This window comes from Raphanus sativus, chromosome 7 (assembly GCF_000801105.2).
Source record: "Raphanus sativus cultivar WK10039 chromosome 7, ASM80110v3, whole genome shotgun sequence".
Lineage (NCBI taxonomy): Eukaryota > Viridiplantae > Streptophyta > Magnoliopsida > Brassicales > Brassicaceae > Raphanus > Raphanus sativus.
In genome coordinates this window covers 1,841,875-1,855,157 of record NC_079517.1, presented here as the reverse complement: position 1 = coordinate 1,855,157, position 13,283 = coordinate 1,841,875, and the positions used below count along the sequence as shown (strand labels likewise).

Below are 13,283 nucleotides of genomic sequence, written 5' to 3'. Positions count from 1 at the left end.
AAAAACGTTGTTGGTGGACATGTTTATCTCAACAACACGAGCTCACCAACTGCATTTTTGTCATTTTTTTATTTTTTGTCATCTAACTTTCACTAGTCAGCATATACCAACACTTAGTTTTTTTCAAAGAAAGTTTAAAAATTAATACTCATTTTGTTTCATAAAAAATGCCAATTTATATTTTTTATTTGTACTAAAATAAGTGTCACTTTACAATCTCAAAATAATTTTATATATTAAATATAATTTTTAATCTTTTAAATAATCAATTATTTTTTATTTAAATCATTTTTATTTAATTAATCATACATTAAATATGAATATATTAGTCAATTATATAATTTTATTTTATTTTAGTGAAAAGTATTAAAATGACATCTATTTTGAAGTAATAATTTGTTAAGCTCTGTAAACCAATTAGCTAAACCTATTACATCCAAATCTAATTAATATAGTTAAAAAAAAATATTGGTAACGAATAATCTGAATATTCTTCATGTGGCACACCGCACATGCAATGGTTTTGTTTTCTATATAGTCTGGTAATAGAAGTTGAACATTATCGGGTGGGTTCGTAAAAGGCGTTGGGAGATCTCAAAGGCGTTGGCTAGCTTTAGTTTAGCCACTAGAGGAGAGGAAACACCCATCAAAAGATCTCTAGCAATCGATCGGGGGGTACTCATGGCTTCGGCGACCTCCATTGTTTCCGGCATCAATCCTTCAAGGATCATTGATTGCGGAAGAATGAACCTGGCCGGTGTTAAAATTTATCCGGCGTTGACACGGCGACGATTCTCGTCGATCGGAGCTGTGTTCTCCCATTCTTCCTTTCCGTCTTCCAGTCGCATGTAAGTCTCGATTTGGGCTTAGAGTAATCTGATTTTGATTAGTTGATTCCGAAATGTGAATTTGCTGCTACAGTTCTTCCGCTTACCCTCGGAATCTCGTTTTGAGCGGCTTTGCTCCTGAAGCTCTGCCAAGTGCTTGTGAAAATGCCACAGCTTCTTCAGTCAAATCTTTCAACCAGGTGTGTGTGACTTTTTCATTTCAGAGCTTTGAACAATTCATGAATCTACTAAGTTAACTAGCTTTCTTCTGACTTATAATTTTTACTCATTCTCTTACTAAACATGATTATATTCTTCAAATTTCATTTTATCTGTTTCGTTTGGGAAACAAAAAAAGTTGATGTCCTTTATGGATTTTCAGTGAAATTGAGATAAAAAGAATTATAGTTTCGTTGAGCTTGCGATGGCTTTTGAAGGAAGAGATTTATAGATCATGAGATTACTGTCTTCTCATCACATGTTTGCTCTTTTGGATTATTTGTTTCTCGCAGTTGATTGAGTCTTTGATTGATCGGGTTGATCTATCTGAATCCGAGACTGAATCATCTCTCGAGTTTTTGCTCAACGAGGCAAACGAGGCTCTGATCAGTGCCTTTCTGGTTCTCCTGAGAGCTAAAGGAGAGACATACGAAGAAGTAAGTATAAAACCAGGCCAGTCTAGGCACATGAAAACGTATAAATAATCGTATATTAACATAACTTCACTGAGTAGAATGATCCTGTGTTGGGTTAGATTGTGGGTTTGGCTAGGGCAATGATGAAGCATGCCAGAAAAGTGGAAGGATTAGTTGATGCCGTTGACATAGTAGGAACAGGTGGTGATGGAGCTAACACAGTCAACATATCAACTGGATCTTCAATACTTGCTGCAGCTTGCGGTGCTAAAGTAGCAAAGGTATAGTGACTGCGAAAATCCTTAAAAATAAAGCAATAACTTTAAAACTCTGCATTAACGGGTAAATGAACTTATTTGTTTTTTTTTGCAGCAAGGGAATCGTTCGAGTTCTTCTGCTTGTGGAAGTGCTGATGTATTAGAGGCACTAGGAGTGGTGATTGACTTGGGACCAGAAGGGATTAAGAGATGTGTTGAAGAATCAGGGATCGCTTTCATGATGTCACCAATGTACCATCCAGCTATGAAGATCGTTGGTCCCGTCCGAAAGAAGCTTAAAATCAAAACTGTTTTTAACGTACTGGGACCTATGCTTAATCCTGCTAGCGTCTCTTATGCCGTCGTCGGTGTATACCACCAAAATCTGGTACACATTCTCGCCTCTGAATCAGTTGTTGGTCATCAACAACAAAAAAGACTTATCATATTCTATTGTGGTTTTATAGGTTATTAAGATGGCAAAGGCACTGCAACGGTTTGGTATGAAAAGAGCATTGGTTGTTCATTCATATGGCCTAGACGAAATGAGTCCGTTAGGTAAATTAAGATTCTCTCTTCCAAAAACCGCTTACCTTCATTGTCCAATGATTACTAAACATTATGGCTTAATGTAAACAGGAGGAGGGCTAGTGTATGATGTAACCCCTGAAAAGATAGAAGAATTCTCATTTGATCCATGTAAAAAAAATTCTCTTTCAATTCTATCTTTTTTATCCCATTTTTATAATGAAGATTGCAGCTGCAGCTTAGTGAATGATGGGGACTTGGTTTAAACGTAATGCCTCTTTGTTTTTGACAGTGGACTTTGGTATTCCTCGTTGTACTCTTGAGGATTTGCGTGGTGGAGGTCCAGAGTACAATGCGGATGTGTTAAGACGTGTGCTTTCAGGAGAAAAGGGATCAATAGCAGATTCATTGGTATGTTTTTGTTTGGTTTCTCTCTGGAAACTTTCAGTCTTGTGAACTTCTGCAATGAGTTAATCTCTCTTCTTTTTTTCTTTGTTTCCAAAAACTTGTTTGTAGATCCTAAACGCTGCTGCGGCTCTTTTGGTTAGCAACCGAGTTCAAACGCTAGGTGAAGGAGTAGATTTGGCCCGTGAAGTACAGTCATCAGGGAAAGCTATCAAGACGCTTGATTCATGGATTCACTCATCTAAGCTAGCTCAAAAATCTTTGTGATTTGTCTACATATGTTTGGATATTGTATGCAAATGCAAGTAAGAACAGAGAAGAGACCAGAGAAAGATAGTGATACTCGTTCTCCATGTAAACATCACAAATGTGTTTTATATTATGGTGGAAATGAACTTTTCCAAAACTTTTAATAAATAAAGCAATGATCATTTGGATTTTACATCATACACAGTTTAGTAAGTAGCCATAAAAATCATTTTATTTCATCTTTCCAAAAAGATATCCGGACAATGTTCGGGAGTTTGAACCCGACGTGAATCGAACACGCAACCTTCTGATCTGGAGTCAGACGCGCTACCATTGCGCCACGGATCCGGATGTTTAATAAGCTAATTTACATATATACAACGATAATTTAATGCACTCAAAATGATTCTTTCAATTATTGTGTGGTCTTTCTTTTTTGGACCCAAAATGTATTTGACATGATCGTATAACAACTCTTCCAAGGGAGAGAGAAAATGAAAAAAATGTCCTATACTTTACAATGAATAAGCCTCTACTGCTAACTCAAGAACAAGAAAACATTGGATAATCGTCATTATTGGAGCCTAGACGTTACGTTGATGAAGATATCTTCGGGACAAGGGATCGTTAAGCCACCCATCGGATGATCATACCCAAACTCTTCCTCTGATTTACTGAGAAGCGCTTGAAAAGAAGGGTGGTTCAAGTATGAGATTGGCACCACATATCTCTTCTTCTGGCTCTCTCCTACGTACACCGCAAGAAACCCTTTTGGTGCTGACGTGGATGCTCTTTTGCTCGTGGAAGCTGCTGAGACGGATCGGCGAAGAATCTTCTTTGCACCCAATACACTTCTCACCAAAGCCATTTCTGTTTTTTTTTTGTTTTTGAAAGTTCTAATTCTTTTGAAAGTTTTGAAGAGATGTATGAAAAGATTAAAGTTGTTTGTTGTTGATGATGATAGAAAGAATGGCTCATGCGTATATATATATATAGAAAGACCAGTGAAAATAATGTGTTGAAAAGTCTTTGAAACAAACTTGTGGTCTTTGAAGCGTTGGGACAGACTAGAAGAGAGAGTAGAGTATCACATGGTTCTGTCTTTTTAGCAATCTGTCCACTTGGATAGTACTCTCCGTATGCAACTCACAAGGGCTTGTCTTCTCAATGTTTCTGCGATAAGACGTGTCTCATGACTTAACTTGCACCGTTTCACTGAATCTGTCATGATTTAGTGGTTGGCTCTCAGGTCTATTCTCTAAGCTATATGGTAGAAATGAAATTAATAAGAACTTAAAGTGGGGACTGGTTGTTCTTTAACAACAGAACATAAACACATGCTTTTGTCACTAGTTAAGTTAAATAGTTTAATTTACGCATGACGGTTCTGGGTACAAGCATTTCGGCCTTTGAGATTGGCTAGATACATTTGATCAAATGTCTGATACTGTTAGGTGAGTTGTAAGACATATTTTAAGGACTAAAAATATTGAAAGCGTGAGAATGCATTCACTCCCTTGGAGATGTAGACTGTTTCTAACTGTAGCCTTTAGAGTTTTAATAAGAAAGCTAATGGAGAAGCTCTTTTTACAAGGAAAGTGCCGGTTTTGTTAACTCTTTGTATTTGTTGGCGCCAATTTAACGGTAAAAGAGAGAAACAGAGCAAATCTCAATAAACGGAAGAAGAACGACTTTGTAACAGACAATTTGGTTAAGTTGAGCCACGGATCCATTAAGATAAATGCTCTCGTTTAAATTAATTTAGCACCAACTAAAATATAAATTTATATAGTTCTTTACTTGGTGTTGTCATTTCTTTTTCAATGATCGATCCAAAATGAATTAGTTTAACATGAATCATGATTATGTCTATAACATAAAAGGTTGTATTTACTTTCGAAACTTTTAGAACAACTCTTTTAAGAAGAAAGAGAAACAAAAATCTCCTCTATTTACAAGGAACAAGTCTATCTCTAACTGGGAGAACAATATGTTGGATAATCATTATCATTGAAGCCGAGATGTCACAGCTATGAAGGTATCTTCATGACAAGGGATCGTTAAGCCACCCATTGGATGATTGAAACCAAACTCTTCTTCAGATTGACTGAGCAGAGCTTGAAAAGATGGCTGGCTCAAGTATGAGACTGGCACCACATATCTTTTCTTCTGACTCTCTCCAATGTACACCGCAAGAAACCCCTTTGGTGCCGCCGAGGTTGCCCTTTTGCTTGTTGCGGCTGCTGCCGTTGCAGAGCGGCCAAGAATCTTCTTTGAACCTAATATACTTCTCACGAAAGCCATTTCTGTGATTTTGAATGAAAGTTTGAATTCTTTTGAAGAGGATTATGAAAAGATTCAAGTTATTGGATATATTGCTTGTTCTTTTTGTTGATGATAGAAAGAATGGGTTATGTGATATGTATATATAGAAAGGATCAATGAATGAGTTTAAGCCTCTCTGAGAAATCATTGAAGCTTGTGGTCTTCAAGTGTGGGACAGACTATAACAAAGTTTCACATGGTTCTGTCTTTACCATATTGAAAAGTATAGTTCATTCAATATTTCCTGATGAGACTATTAATTGAGTGTGGGACAATTAAACTATATAAAACAAACTCCATAGGCAATTCACAAGGGGCTGTCTTTCTCAGTTGTTTTCTTTTTTTCTTCATGTTCTGTGGTGATCCTATTTCCTCATCTCTGTGGTCTAAATAAATTTATTTAATTAGAACCTAAACTGGGGACCTGATGCTTCTCAACAACAGAGCAACAAGTCTCTGTCTCTGATTAAACTGTTGTTTGATGATTTCCACAAGTTGGATCACACATGACAGTAAATCAATTGAAGATTGTGTTATTTTCTTTCTGAGTTTTTGTTTATACACATGATAGCAAAGTGAAAGTTCTTCTTAATTCTTATAGTTTCCTGAAGATGCGAGAACTTATTACGCGGTTTAAGGTTTGGGGACTTCTTTCAATAGATATGCATATACCACTTGAATTTATCTTGACCTGTCTTTTCTGGCTCAGAGATCTCACCTAATATGTACTGGCACATGCTTTGTCTAGTCTTTCCCGACATTTTGACCTCATAAGGCCCCATCTGATGATCAATCTGATGGTGGTGGTTTGATGAGGTTATTTGCAGAGATGTTCACATTGATGTGATAGCTTGACAAGTTAGCCACCGTTTAAAACTGAATCAAAAATTAAGTTTCATCACCCCAATGAGATCATGTCCTTTGAAAGTAAGTGTGTCAATCTTGTTCTCTTGGTAGGCAACTTAAGGTCCCCACCACATCACTAAGAAACTAAATCTGCTAATTTCTTATCATAGACAAGAGAAGTCTGCAATGTCTCATTTTTTCTCCTTATTAGTTAAAAAGACACTGGAAAACAACCCCTTGTGAAGTGCATTTCATTGCTTGTCATATCTGGAAAAAACAAAACCATGTGATGTGAAACTCTCTTCTTGCATGTCCCACGCTTGTAGTTGTAGACCACAGTTTCATTGGTTGCAGCGTGGTTTTTAACTCCTTCATTGATCTATTTATACATCAAGAAACAGAACCATTTCTTCACATCACCAAGTAGTAAATCAATCCAAAGCTTGAATCTCAGCATATAACTTGCTATCCTCAACCTATCTTCAATTTAAAATTTCAAGGACTATAAATGGCTTTGGTAAGAGGTCTCTTGGGTGCAAAGAAGATCATGAGCCGCTCTGTAACGGCTACAACACCAAAAGGGTTTCTTGCGGTGTATGTTGGAGAGGACAAGGTCCAGAAGAAGAGATACATAGTTCCTGTCTCATATTTGAACCAGCCTTCATTTCAAGCTCTGCTCAGTAAATCTGAAGAAGAGTATGGGTTCGATCATCCAATGGGTGGCTTGACAATCCCTTGTCCTGAAGATACTTTCATCACTGTGACTTCTAGCCTTAAGGGAAGATGATCCGAGGAGAAGAGAGATCTAACATTATCTAGCCAAGTTAGAGATAGAATTATTCAATGTAAATAGGTCAACCTTTTTCCTCGTTCTTTGAGAGAAGAGAGTTGTTCAAAAGGTTACAAAGCTCAATGCGAATGTCATTTTTGTTGTCTAAGCATTGAATGTATCTCTATTAAAATGGCAGAAAGCTTTCTGAAAATATAAATTCATCTTTGTTCTGTTTGAAACATACAGAGGAATCAATGATATTAAGTTAAAATTTATGGTCTGCAGCTTCACATAAGTTTCAACTTGTTTCCGATTAATATTGAAAGCTCGGGGGGTTCTTAAAGATAGCCATGAGTGTTAATGATATGAAGAGCTTGTTTTGTTTCAGGAGATAACAAAGGAACAATGAAATGAGTTGAAACTTGGTGGCCTTCCCAAAACACTGTTCCACATGACTCCATGTTCTCATGTAGTTATTCTCTAATTGGTTCCTTATAAGGCTATAACCATGAATGATTGTTCTGTCTTATTTCTAGATTTTTTCATGCGATCCGATTAATCCAAAACACTAAGACGATCGAGCCATAGTAATATAGATACATTCATGTACGCAAGAACGATAAAAATATTCTCAGAAAACTTGCTGCAATTTGTATAAACTGAAACCATTATCTTTTTAGACGGAACTATAGCATATACATTTAAATTTTGTAATCTCTTGAACGACTCTCTTTTTCACAAAGAAAGATGAAAAGTTGACATATATACATTGAATAATTCTCTCTCTCAAACTCAGGCTAAACTAATGTCAGTTTTTTCTTCTTCATCAGTGTAGTTGGGAAGTCACATTGATGAAGGTATCTTCATGACAAAGAATCGTTAGTCCACCCATTGGATGATCAAATCCAAACTCTTCCTCGGATTTACCGAGATGAGATTGAAAAGCAGGCTGGTTTAAGTATGAGATTGGCACCAAATATCTCTTCCTCTGCACCAACGTACACCGCAAGAAACCCCTTTGGCGCTGAAACTGTCCTTTTGCTTGTAGCGGCTACAGAAAAGTTTATAATCTTCTTTGCACCCAAGAGACCTCTGAAGAAAGACATTTCTTGTGTCTGGAAATTTGAAGCTTCTCCAAAAGGTTATATGCTTAGGTTCAAGGTTTTGGATTTGCTTTTTGCTACTTGGGGATTTGAAGAGTTGGTTATATCTCTGGAAGTATAAATAGATTGATGAAGGACTGAAAACAACACTGGGACACACACAAACAGAGTTTCACATGGTTCTGTCTTCTAGATATGACTCATGACAGGAAACGGAAGCTGTCATGTCTAACCTAGTTGTGGATATAATCTAAGAACAACTGAAATGGTGACAGAGACTTGTTGTTCTGTTGTTGAGAAACTTCAGGTCCCCACTTTACGTTTTTATTAATTTAAATCCATATAGAAGCTTAGGGAATATGATCACCACAGAACATGAAGAAGAAGAGAAACTTGCAGGTCTTTATTATTGACAATAGCATATGTCTTATCTCAATAAACATTGAGAAAACAAGTCCTTGTCCCACACTCAGTTAATAGTCTCATCAGGACATTATTGCATGAACTATACTTTTCAATATGTTAAAGACAGAACCATGTGAAACTCTGTTCTAGTCTGTCCCACGCTTGAAGACCACAAGTTTCAAAGACTTTTCAGACAGGTATCAATTCATTCATTGATCTTTCTATATATACACATAACATTGCCTATTCTTTCCATCATCAACCAAACAACAAACTATATTCCAATAACTCTTAATCTTTTCATACTTCTTTAGAAGCTTCAAAAAGGATTCAAACTTTCAGACAAAGAAACTAGAAATGGCTTTCATGAGAAATCTATTGGGTGCAAAGAAGATTCTTGGCCGCTCAGCAACAGCAGCAGCCTCCACAAGCCAAAGGGCAACCTCGGCGGCACCAAAAGGGTTTCTTGCGGTGTACGTAGGAGAGAGTCAGAAGAAGAGATATGTGGTGCCAGTCTCATACTTGAGCCAGCCTTCCTTTCAAGCTCTTCTAAGCAAATCTGAAGAAGAGTTCGGGTTCGATCATCCAATGGGTGGCTTAACTATCCCATGTCCTGAAGATATCTTCATCAATGTGACTTCCCGACTTCAGTGATGATTATCCAACATATTGTTCTTCGAGATAGAAATAGAGATAGACTTGTTCGTTGTAAATAGAGGAGAAACATTTTTCTCTTTCATCTTTGAAAGAGTAGTTCTAAAAGTTTTGAAAAGTAAATACCATTCTTCAGTTATAAGGCACAATCATGATTCATGTTAAATTAATACACTTTCGATTGATCATTGAAAAAGAAATGACAACACCAAGTAAAGAACTATATAGATTTTGTACTTTGGTTGCCATTAATAAATTAAATGAGCATTTTCATATGGATCCATGGCTCAACTTAACCAAATTATCTGCTAGAAAGTCAATTTTTCCTTTTTTTCCGAGATTTGCTCTGTTTCTCTCTTTTACCGTTAAATTGGCGCCAACAAATACAACAGTTTACAAAACCGGCAGTTTCTTGTAACAACAGCTTCTCCACTATCTTTCTTATCAAAATGCTAAAAGCTAAAGTTAGAACCAATCTACATTTCCAAGGGAGTGAATGCATTCTCAGCTTTCAATATTTATATGTCTTACTATTTTTCAGTCTTACAACTCACGTAACGATATCAGTCATTTGATCAAATGTATATTATGTGCTCTGTTTTCCCTTATCTAACAAATCTCAAACGCCGAAATAGTTTTACTTAGAAGTTAGAACTGTCATGTGTAATTACAGAATTAACTTGACCAGTGACAAAAACATGTGTGGTTCTGTTCTGTTGTTGAAGAACAACAGGTCCCCACTTTAAGTTCTTATTAAAGTTATTTTGACCATAGAGTTTAGAGGGTAGGACAGAGAGCCAACTACTAAATCATCACAGATTCACAGAAACGGTGCAAGTTAATTCATGGGGGCACGTCTAATCTCAGAAATATTGAGAAGACAAGCCCTTGTGAATTGCATACGGAGTGTACTATCCAAGTGGACAGATTGCATTAATGATTATTTTCCAGTTTCTAAAGACAGAACCATGTGATACTCTCTGTTCTAGTCTGTCCCAACGCTTCAAAGACCACAAGTTTGTTTCAAAGACTTTTCAACACACTACTGCTCTTTCTATATATACACATGAGCCGTTCTTCCCATCATCAACCAACAACTTGCAATCCAATAACTTTAAATCTTTTAATACATCTCTTCAAAACTTCCAAAAGAATTCAAACTTTTGAAACAAAAATCTAGAAAATGGCTTTGGTGAGAAGTCTACTGGGTGCAAAGAAGATTCTTGGCCGCTCCATCTCAGTAGCTTCCACGAGCAAAAGAACAGCCTCAGCAGCACCAAAAGGGTTTCTTGCGGTGTACGTAGGAGAGAGCCAGAAAAAGAGATATGTGGTGCCAATATCATACTTGAGCCAGCCTTCCTTTCAAGCACTTCTCAGTAAATCCGAGGAGGAGTTTGGGTTTGATCATCCAATGGGTGGCTTAACAATCCCCTGTCCTGAAGATATCTTCATCAACGTAACATCTAGGCTCCAATGATGATTATCCAAATTTTTTTCTTTTGAGTTAGCAATAGAGTTATTCATTGTAATTTATACATAGGGGATTTTTCTCATTTTCTTTCTTCTAAAGTTGCGAAAGTAAATACCATTTTCATGTTAAACTACTACACTTTTGATCAATCATTGAAAAACAAAGGACAACACCATTCTACTATTTAAATTATACTTGTAAAAAAAAGTGAAGTATTCATCACCCATTGAAGTTGTAAGATCAAGAAAAGAGCCAAGTATTGGGAGAAACAGAGTAACGACGTTTTACACAAAGGAGTTTGTGTGTTACACGCAGATGTGGCAGAGTTATGGAAAGATGACGTGGCGATACTCATTAGTTCCAGGATATAGCTTGCACATCAAGTTGAGAGATTAATGGAAGATTTGGATTCACCGAGATATTAGGAAAATAGAATATTCGGTAAGGACTACTTAACTAGATTGTCTAGGATAGATCTAGGTTAAGCACGTTATTGTAAAAGCTTGAGCAAGAGGGTGTTCTTGTCAAGAGTTAGACGATCGAATGCCTTGTGTTGAGCAGCTCGATTGTGTCATTCATATTAGAAATTGGTCCGTCTCTAGTCGTCTGTGACTGAGAGTAATTCGGATTAAACAGATCTAGGAAGATTGTTTAAAAGGTTTCTAATAATCAAGGAAAGTGTTCTTGAATTGTGTTTTGTGTTCCTTTACTGGTTGTCTCTGAACTTTCATTTGGTATCAGAGCGGGAAACCTCTGTAGTATCATATACTACTAACAGGTTGAGATCCTGCGAGTTTCATGGACACAATGAAGGAACTAATCACGCTGCACAAGCCTATCATTCTGGATGGAGGGAATTTCGGACATTGGAAGGCTAGGATGCGTCACATAATCAGGGGTATCGATGAAGATGCTTGGACTGCAGTTGAAGATGGGTGGTCTGCTCCTACTGTGCTGATGGAGGACAACTCGTTAGGTTCTAAACAGAAAGATAAGTGGACTGACTATGAAAAGGCCGCGTCAAAGTTTAACTCAAAGGCGCTCACTGCCATATTTTCTGCAGTTGATCTCGATCAATTCAAGATCATTCAAGGATGTGAATCAGCAAAAGAAGCATGGGACACCTTGATAAATCACTTTGAAGGTAACACCAGTGTTCGAAGGACCAGAATTGATCACCTTGCATCCAGGTTTGAGAATCTACGAATGGGTGATGATGAACCGATTGATGGTTTCATATCCAAACTCAGTGAACTGGCTAGTGAATCCTCTGTTTTGGGCAAAAAGTACGAAGAGAAAGATCTTGTGAAGAAGTTACTAAGATGCTTACCACCTCGGTTTGAAGCCTACAAAGCAGTGCTAAACATCGCTGTGGACACTGACGAGATGAAGTTTGATCAACTCTCAGGGATTCTAAAGGTACATGACCTTGAGAAAACTGATAGACTCACTGATACCCAGAAGAGTATTGCGTTTGCTGCTGAATCAAAGGAGGAGGACAGGGTTGCTAAGATTGAAGAGAATCTTGGTTTAATGGCACGTAACTTCAACAAGTTTGTCAAGAGAATGGAGAAAGGAGGGAGTAGATCAAGTGGTCGCTTCCAGAAGAATGAATCAGATCGTGGTTCCAGACAAGATGCATCTAGAAACTCCAAGAAAAAAGAGTTACAGTGTCATGAATGTGAGGGGTATGGACACTTTCGCAACGAATGCCCTCTCACCAAGCGTAAGGAGCTGAAGTGTATTGAGTGCAAAGGCTATGGTCACACTCGTAGTGAGTGCCCTAACAACCTAAAGAAAGAAAAATCCTTGATGAGTTTCAGTGACACAGATTCAGACAGTGAAAGTGATGGAGAAGAGCTTCACTTAAACTTTATGGCTCTAATAGGACAAGATGTTGATTTGACTAGCACGACAGAAGCCAGTGCAGTAGATAGAGAAGATGAGGATGAGCTGAATCACGACCTTGAAACAGAGTATAAGACACTGTTTAATCAGTTTGCTGAACTGAGTCATGAGAATCTACAATTGCTGAAAGATAAAGCAATGCTGAAAGCTCAAGTTAATATCCTGGAGTTGGAAAAGCCAGGAAACCAAACTTTACCTCTCTCCCCGCTGAAGGAATCTGATCAAGAGCTACTATCGGTCAAACGAGCCATGGCTGAACAGGAACGAATTCGGAAAATGTTCGAGATGAAAGTAGGTCAACTGAGTGAGCTACTTGAGAAGGAGATGGACAAGAGCAAGTTACTTGAAAGTCAGCTAGCTGAGAATCATAAGCAGATCAGAATGCTCTCCGTGGGAACATCAACTCTGGATCATCTCCTAACCATTGGACAGTGTCCAAGTACTAACCGTGGACTGGGATTTCAAGGATCTGCCTCCAAAACTTCCTCTGAGAAACCAATCTTTGTGAAGGAAGCAGTTAACGAAATCAAGGTGACTAAGCAAGAGAAAGGCAAAGCTGTTGTCAGTAATGATGAAGTCAAACGTAAAACACACAATCCAAGGAGAAGGAATGGGTGTCACTTCTGTGGAAAACTTGGTCATCACGTCAGATATTGCTACTTTCGTCAGAATCAGTATCAACGTGCTTGGAGAATGAATCTGTGCTATGTGGAACCGAACATATATGGTGGAGTATGGATTGCTAAACGAGACTTGTACCCAAATTACAAAGAAAAAGTGTCGGTTGTGTCACACAATCAAATGAGTGAGTCACATCTTCAGGAGGAAATCACACTGTCCTGTAATTTCTCAAGTACTTTTCATGAGAAAGAGTTTCTAAGCAACGTAGCCTATACGA

The 13,283-nt window shown here is 37.6% G+C and overlaps 6 protein-coding genes, 1 non-coding gene and 1 pseudogene across 7 annotated transcripts; 4 read left to right on the top strand and 4 right to left on the bottom strand.

Annotated features, from left to right (window-relative positions):
* The first annotated feature begins 546 nt into the window (after positions 1-546).
* On the top strand, positions 547-3,099 carry LOC108818451 (anthranilate phosphoribosyltransferase, chloroplastic). Its single transcript, XM_018591423.2, has 9 exons — positions 547-848; positions 922-1,027; positions 1,340-1,483; positions 1,582-1,743; positions 1,835-2,107; positions 2,187-2,277; positions 2,359-2,418; positions 2,540-2,658; positions 2,764-3,099. Exons 1-9 carry the CDS (start codon positions 682-684, stop codon positions 2,917-2,919), a joined length of 1,278 nt encoding a protein of 425 aa, XP_018446925.1. The 5' UTR covers positions 547-681; the 3' UTR covers positions 2,920-3,099.
* Positions 3,100-3,177: 78 nt separating this feature from the next.
* On the bottom strand, positions 3,178-3,249 carry TRNAW-CCA (transfer RNA tryptophan (anticodon CCA)). Its single transcript has one exon. It is a non-coding gene; the product is annotated as a tRNA-Trp (tRNA).
* Positions 3,250-3,288: 39 nt separating this feature from the next.
* Positions 3,289-3,872, bottom strand: LOC108818452 (auxin-responsive protein SAUR21). Its single transcript, XM_018591424.2, has one exon. It carries the CDS (start codon positions 3,767-3,769, stop codon positions 3,476-3,478), a length of 294 nt encoding a protein of 97 aa, XP_018446926.1. The 5' UTR covers positions 3,770-3,872; the 3' UTR covers positions 3,289-3,475.
* A 901-nt stretch (positions 3,873-4,773) lies between these two features.
* Positions 4,774-5,312, bottom strand: LOC108816118 (auxin-responsive protein SAUR19). Its single transcript, XM_018588687.2, has one exon. It carries the CDS (start codon positions 5,203-5,205, stop codon positions 4,909-4,911), a length of 297 nt encoding a protein of 98 aa, XP_018444189.1. The 5' UTR covers positions 5,206-5,312; the 3' UTR covers positions 4,774-4,908.
* A 1,087-nt stretch (positions 5,313-6,399) lies between these two features.
* Positions 6,400-7,115, top strand: LOC108816336 (auxin-responsive protein SAUR21). Its single transcript, XM_018588912.2, has one exon. The coding sequence runs from the start codon at positions 6,581-6,583 to the stop codon at positions 6,857-6,859; it is 279 nt and encodes a 92-aa protein (XP_018444414.1). The 5' UTR covers positions 6,400-6,580; the 3' UTR covers positions 6,860-7,115.
* Positions 7,116-7,493: 378 nt separating this feature from the next.
* On the bottom strand, positions 7,494-8,049 carry LOC108816549 (auxin-responsive protein SAUR22-like; annotated as a pseudogene).
* Positions 8,050-8,604: 555 nt separating this feature from the next.
* On the top strand, positions 8,605-9,281 carry LOC108816158 (auxin-responsive protein SAUR21). Its single transcript, XM_018588728.2, has one exon. The coding sequence runs from the start codon at positions 8,710-8,712 to the stop codon at positions 9,004-9,006; it is 297 nt and encodes a 98-aa protein (XP_018444230.1). The 5' UTR covers positions 8,605-8,709; the 3' UTR covers positions 9,007-9,281.
* Positions 9,282-10,088: 807 nt separating this feature from the next.
* On the top strand, positions 10,089-11,166 carry LOC108816062 (auxin-responsive protein SAUR21). The gene has a single exon (XM_018588632.2). It carries the CDS (start codon positions 10,190-10,192, stop codon positions 10,481-10,483), a length of 294 nt encoding a protein of 97 aa, XP_018444134.1. The 5' UTR covers positions 10,089-10,189; the 3' UTR covers positions 10,484-11,166.
* Positions 11,167-13,283: the final 2,117 nt, after the last annotated feature.

What these genes read in the sequence shown, in the direction of transcription:
- LOC108816062 (XM_018588632.2), top strand. Translation starts at nt 10,190, where the DNA reads ATGGCTTTGGTGAGAAGTCTACTGGGTGCAAAGAAGATTCTTGGCCGC.
- LOC108816158 (XM_018588728.2), top strand. Translation starts at nt 8,710, where the DNA reads ATGGCTTTCATGAGAAATCTATTGGGTGCAAAGAAGATTCTTGGCCGC.
- LOC108816336 (XM_018588912.2), top strand. Translation starts at nt 6,581, where the DNA reads ATGGCTTTGGTAAGAGGTCTCTTGGGTGCAAAGAAGATCATGAGCCGC.
- LOC108818451 (XM_018591423.2), top strand. Translation starts at nt 682, where the DNA reads ATGGCTTCGGCGACCTCCATTGTTTCCGGCATCAATCCTTCAAGGATC. An exon ending in TTTCCGTCTTCCAGTCGCAT is followed by an intron (nt 849 to 921) that starts GTAAGTCTCGAT and finishes TTGCTGCTACAG; the next exon opens with TTCTTCCGCTTACCCTCGGA. An exon ending in GTGTATACCACCAAAATCTG is followed by an intron (nt 2,108 to 2,186) that starts GTACACATTCTC and finishes GTGGTTTTATAG; the next exon opens with GTTATTAAGATGGCAAAGGC.
- LOC108816118 (XM_018588687.2), bottom strand. Translation starts at nt 5,205, where the DNA reads ATGGCTTTCGTGAGAAGTATATTAGGTTCAAAGAAGATTCTTGGCCGC.
- LOC108818452 (XM_018591424.2), bottom strand. Translation starts at nt 3,769, where the DNA reads ATGGCTTTGGTGAGAAGTGTATTGGGTGCAAAGAAGATTCTTCGCCGA.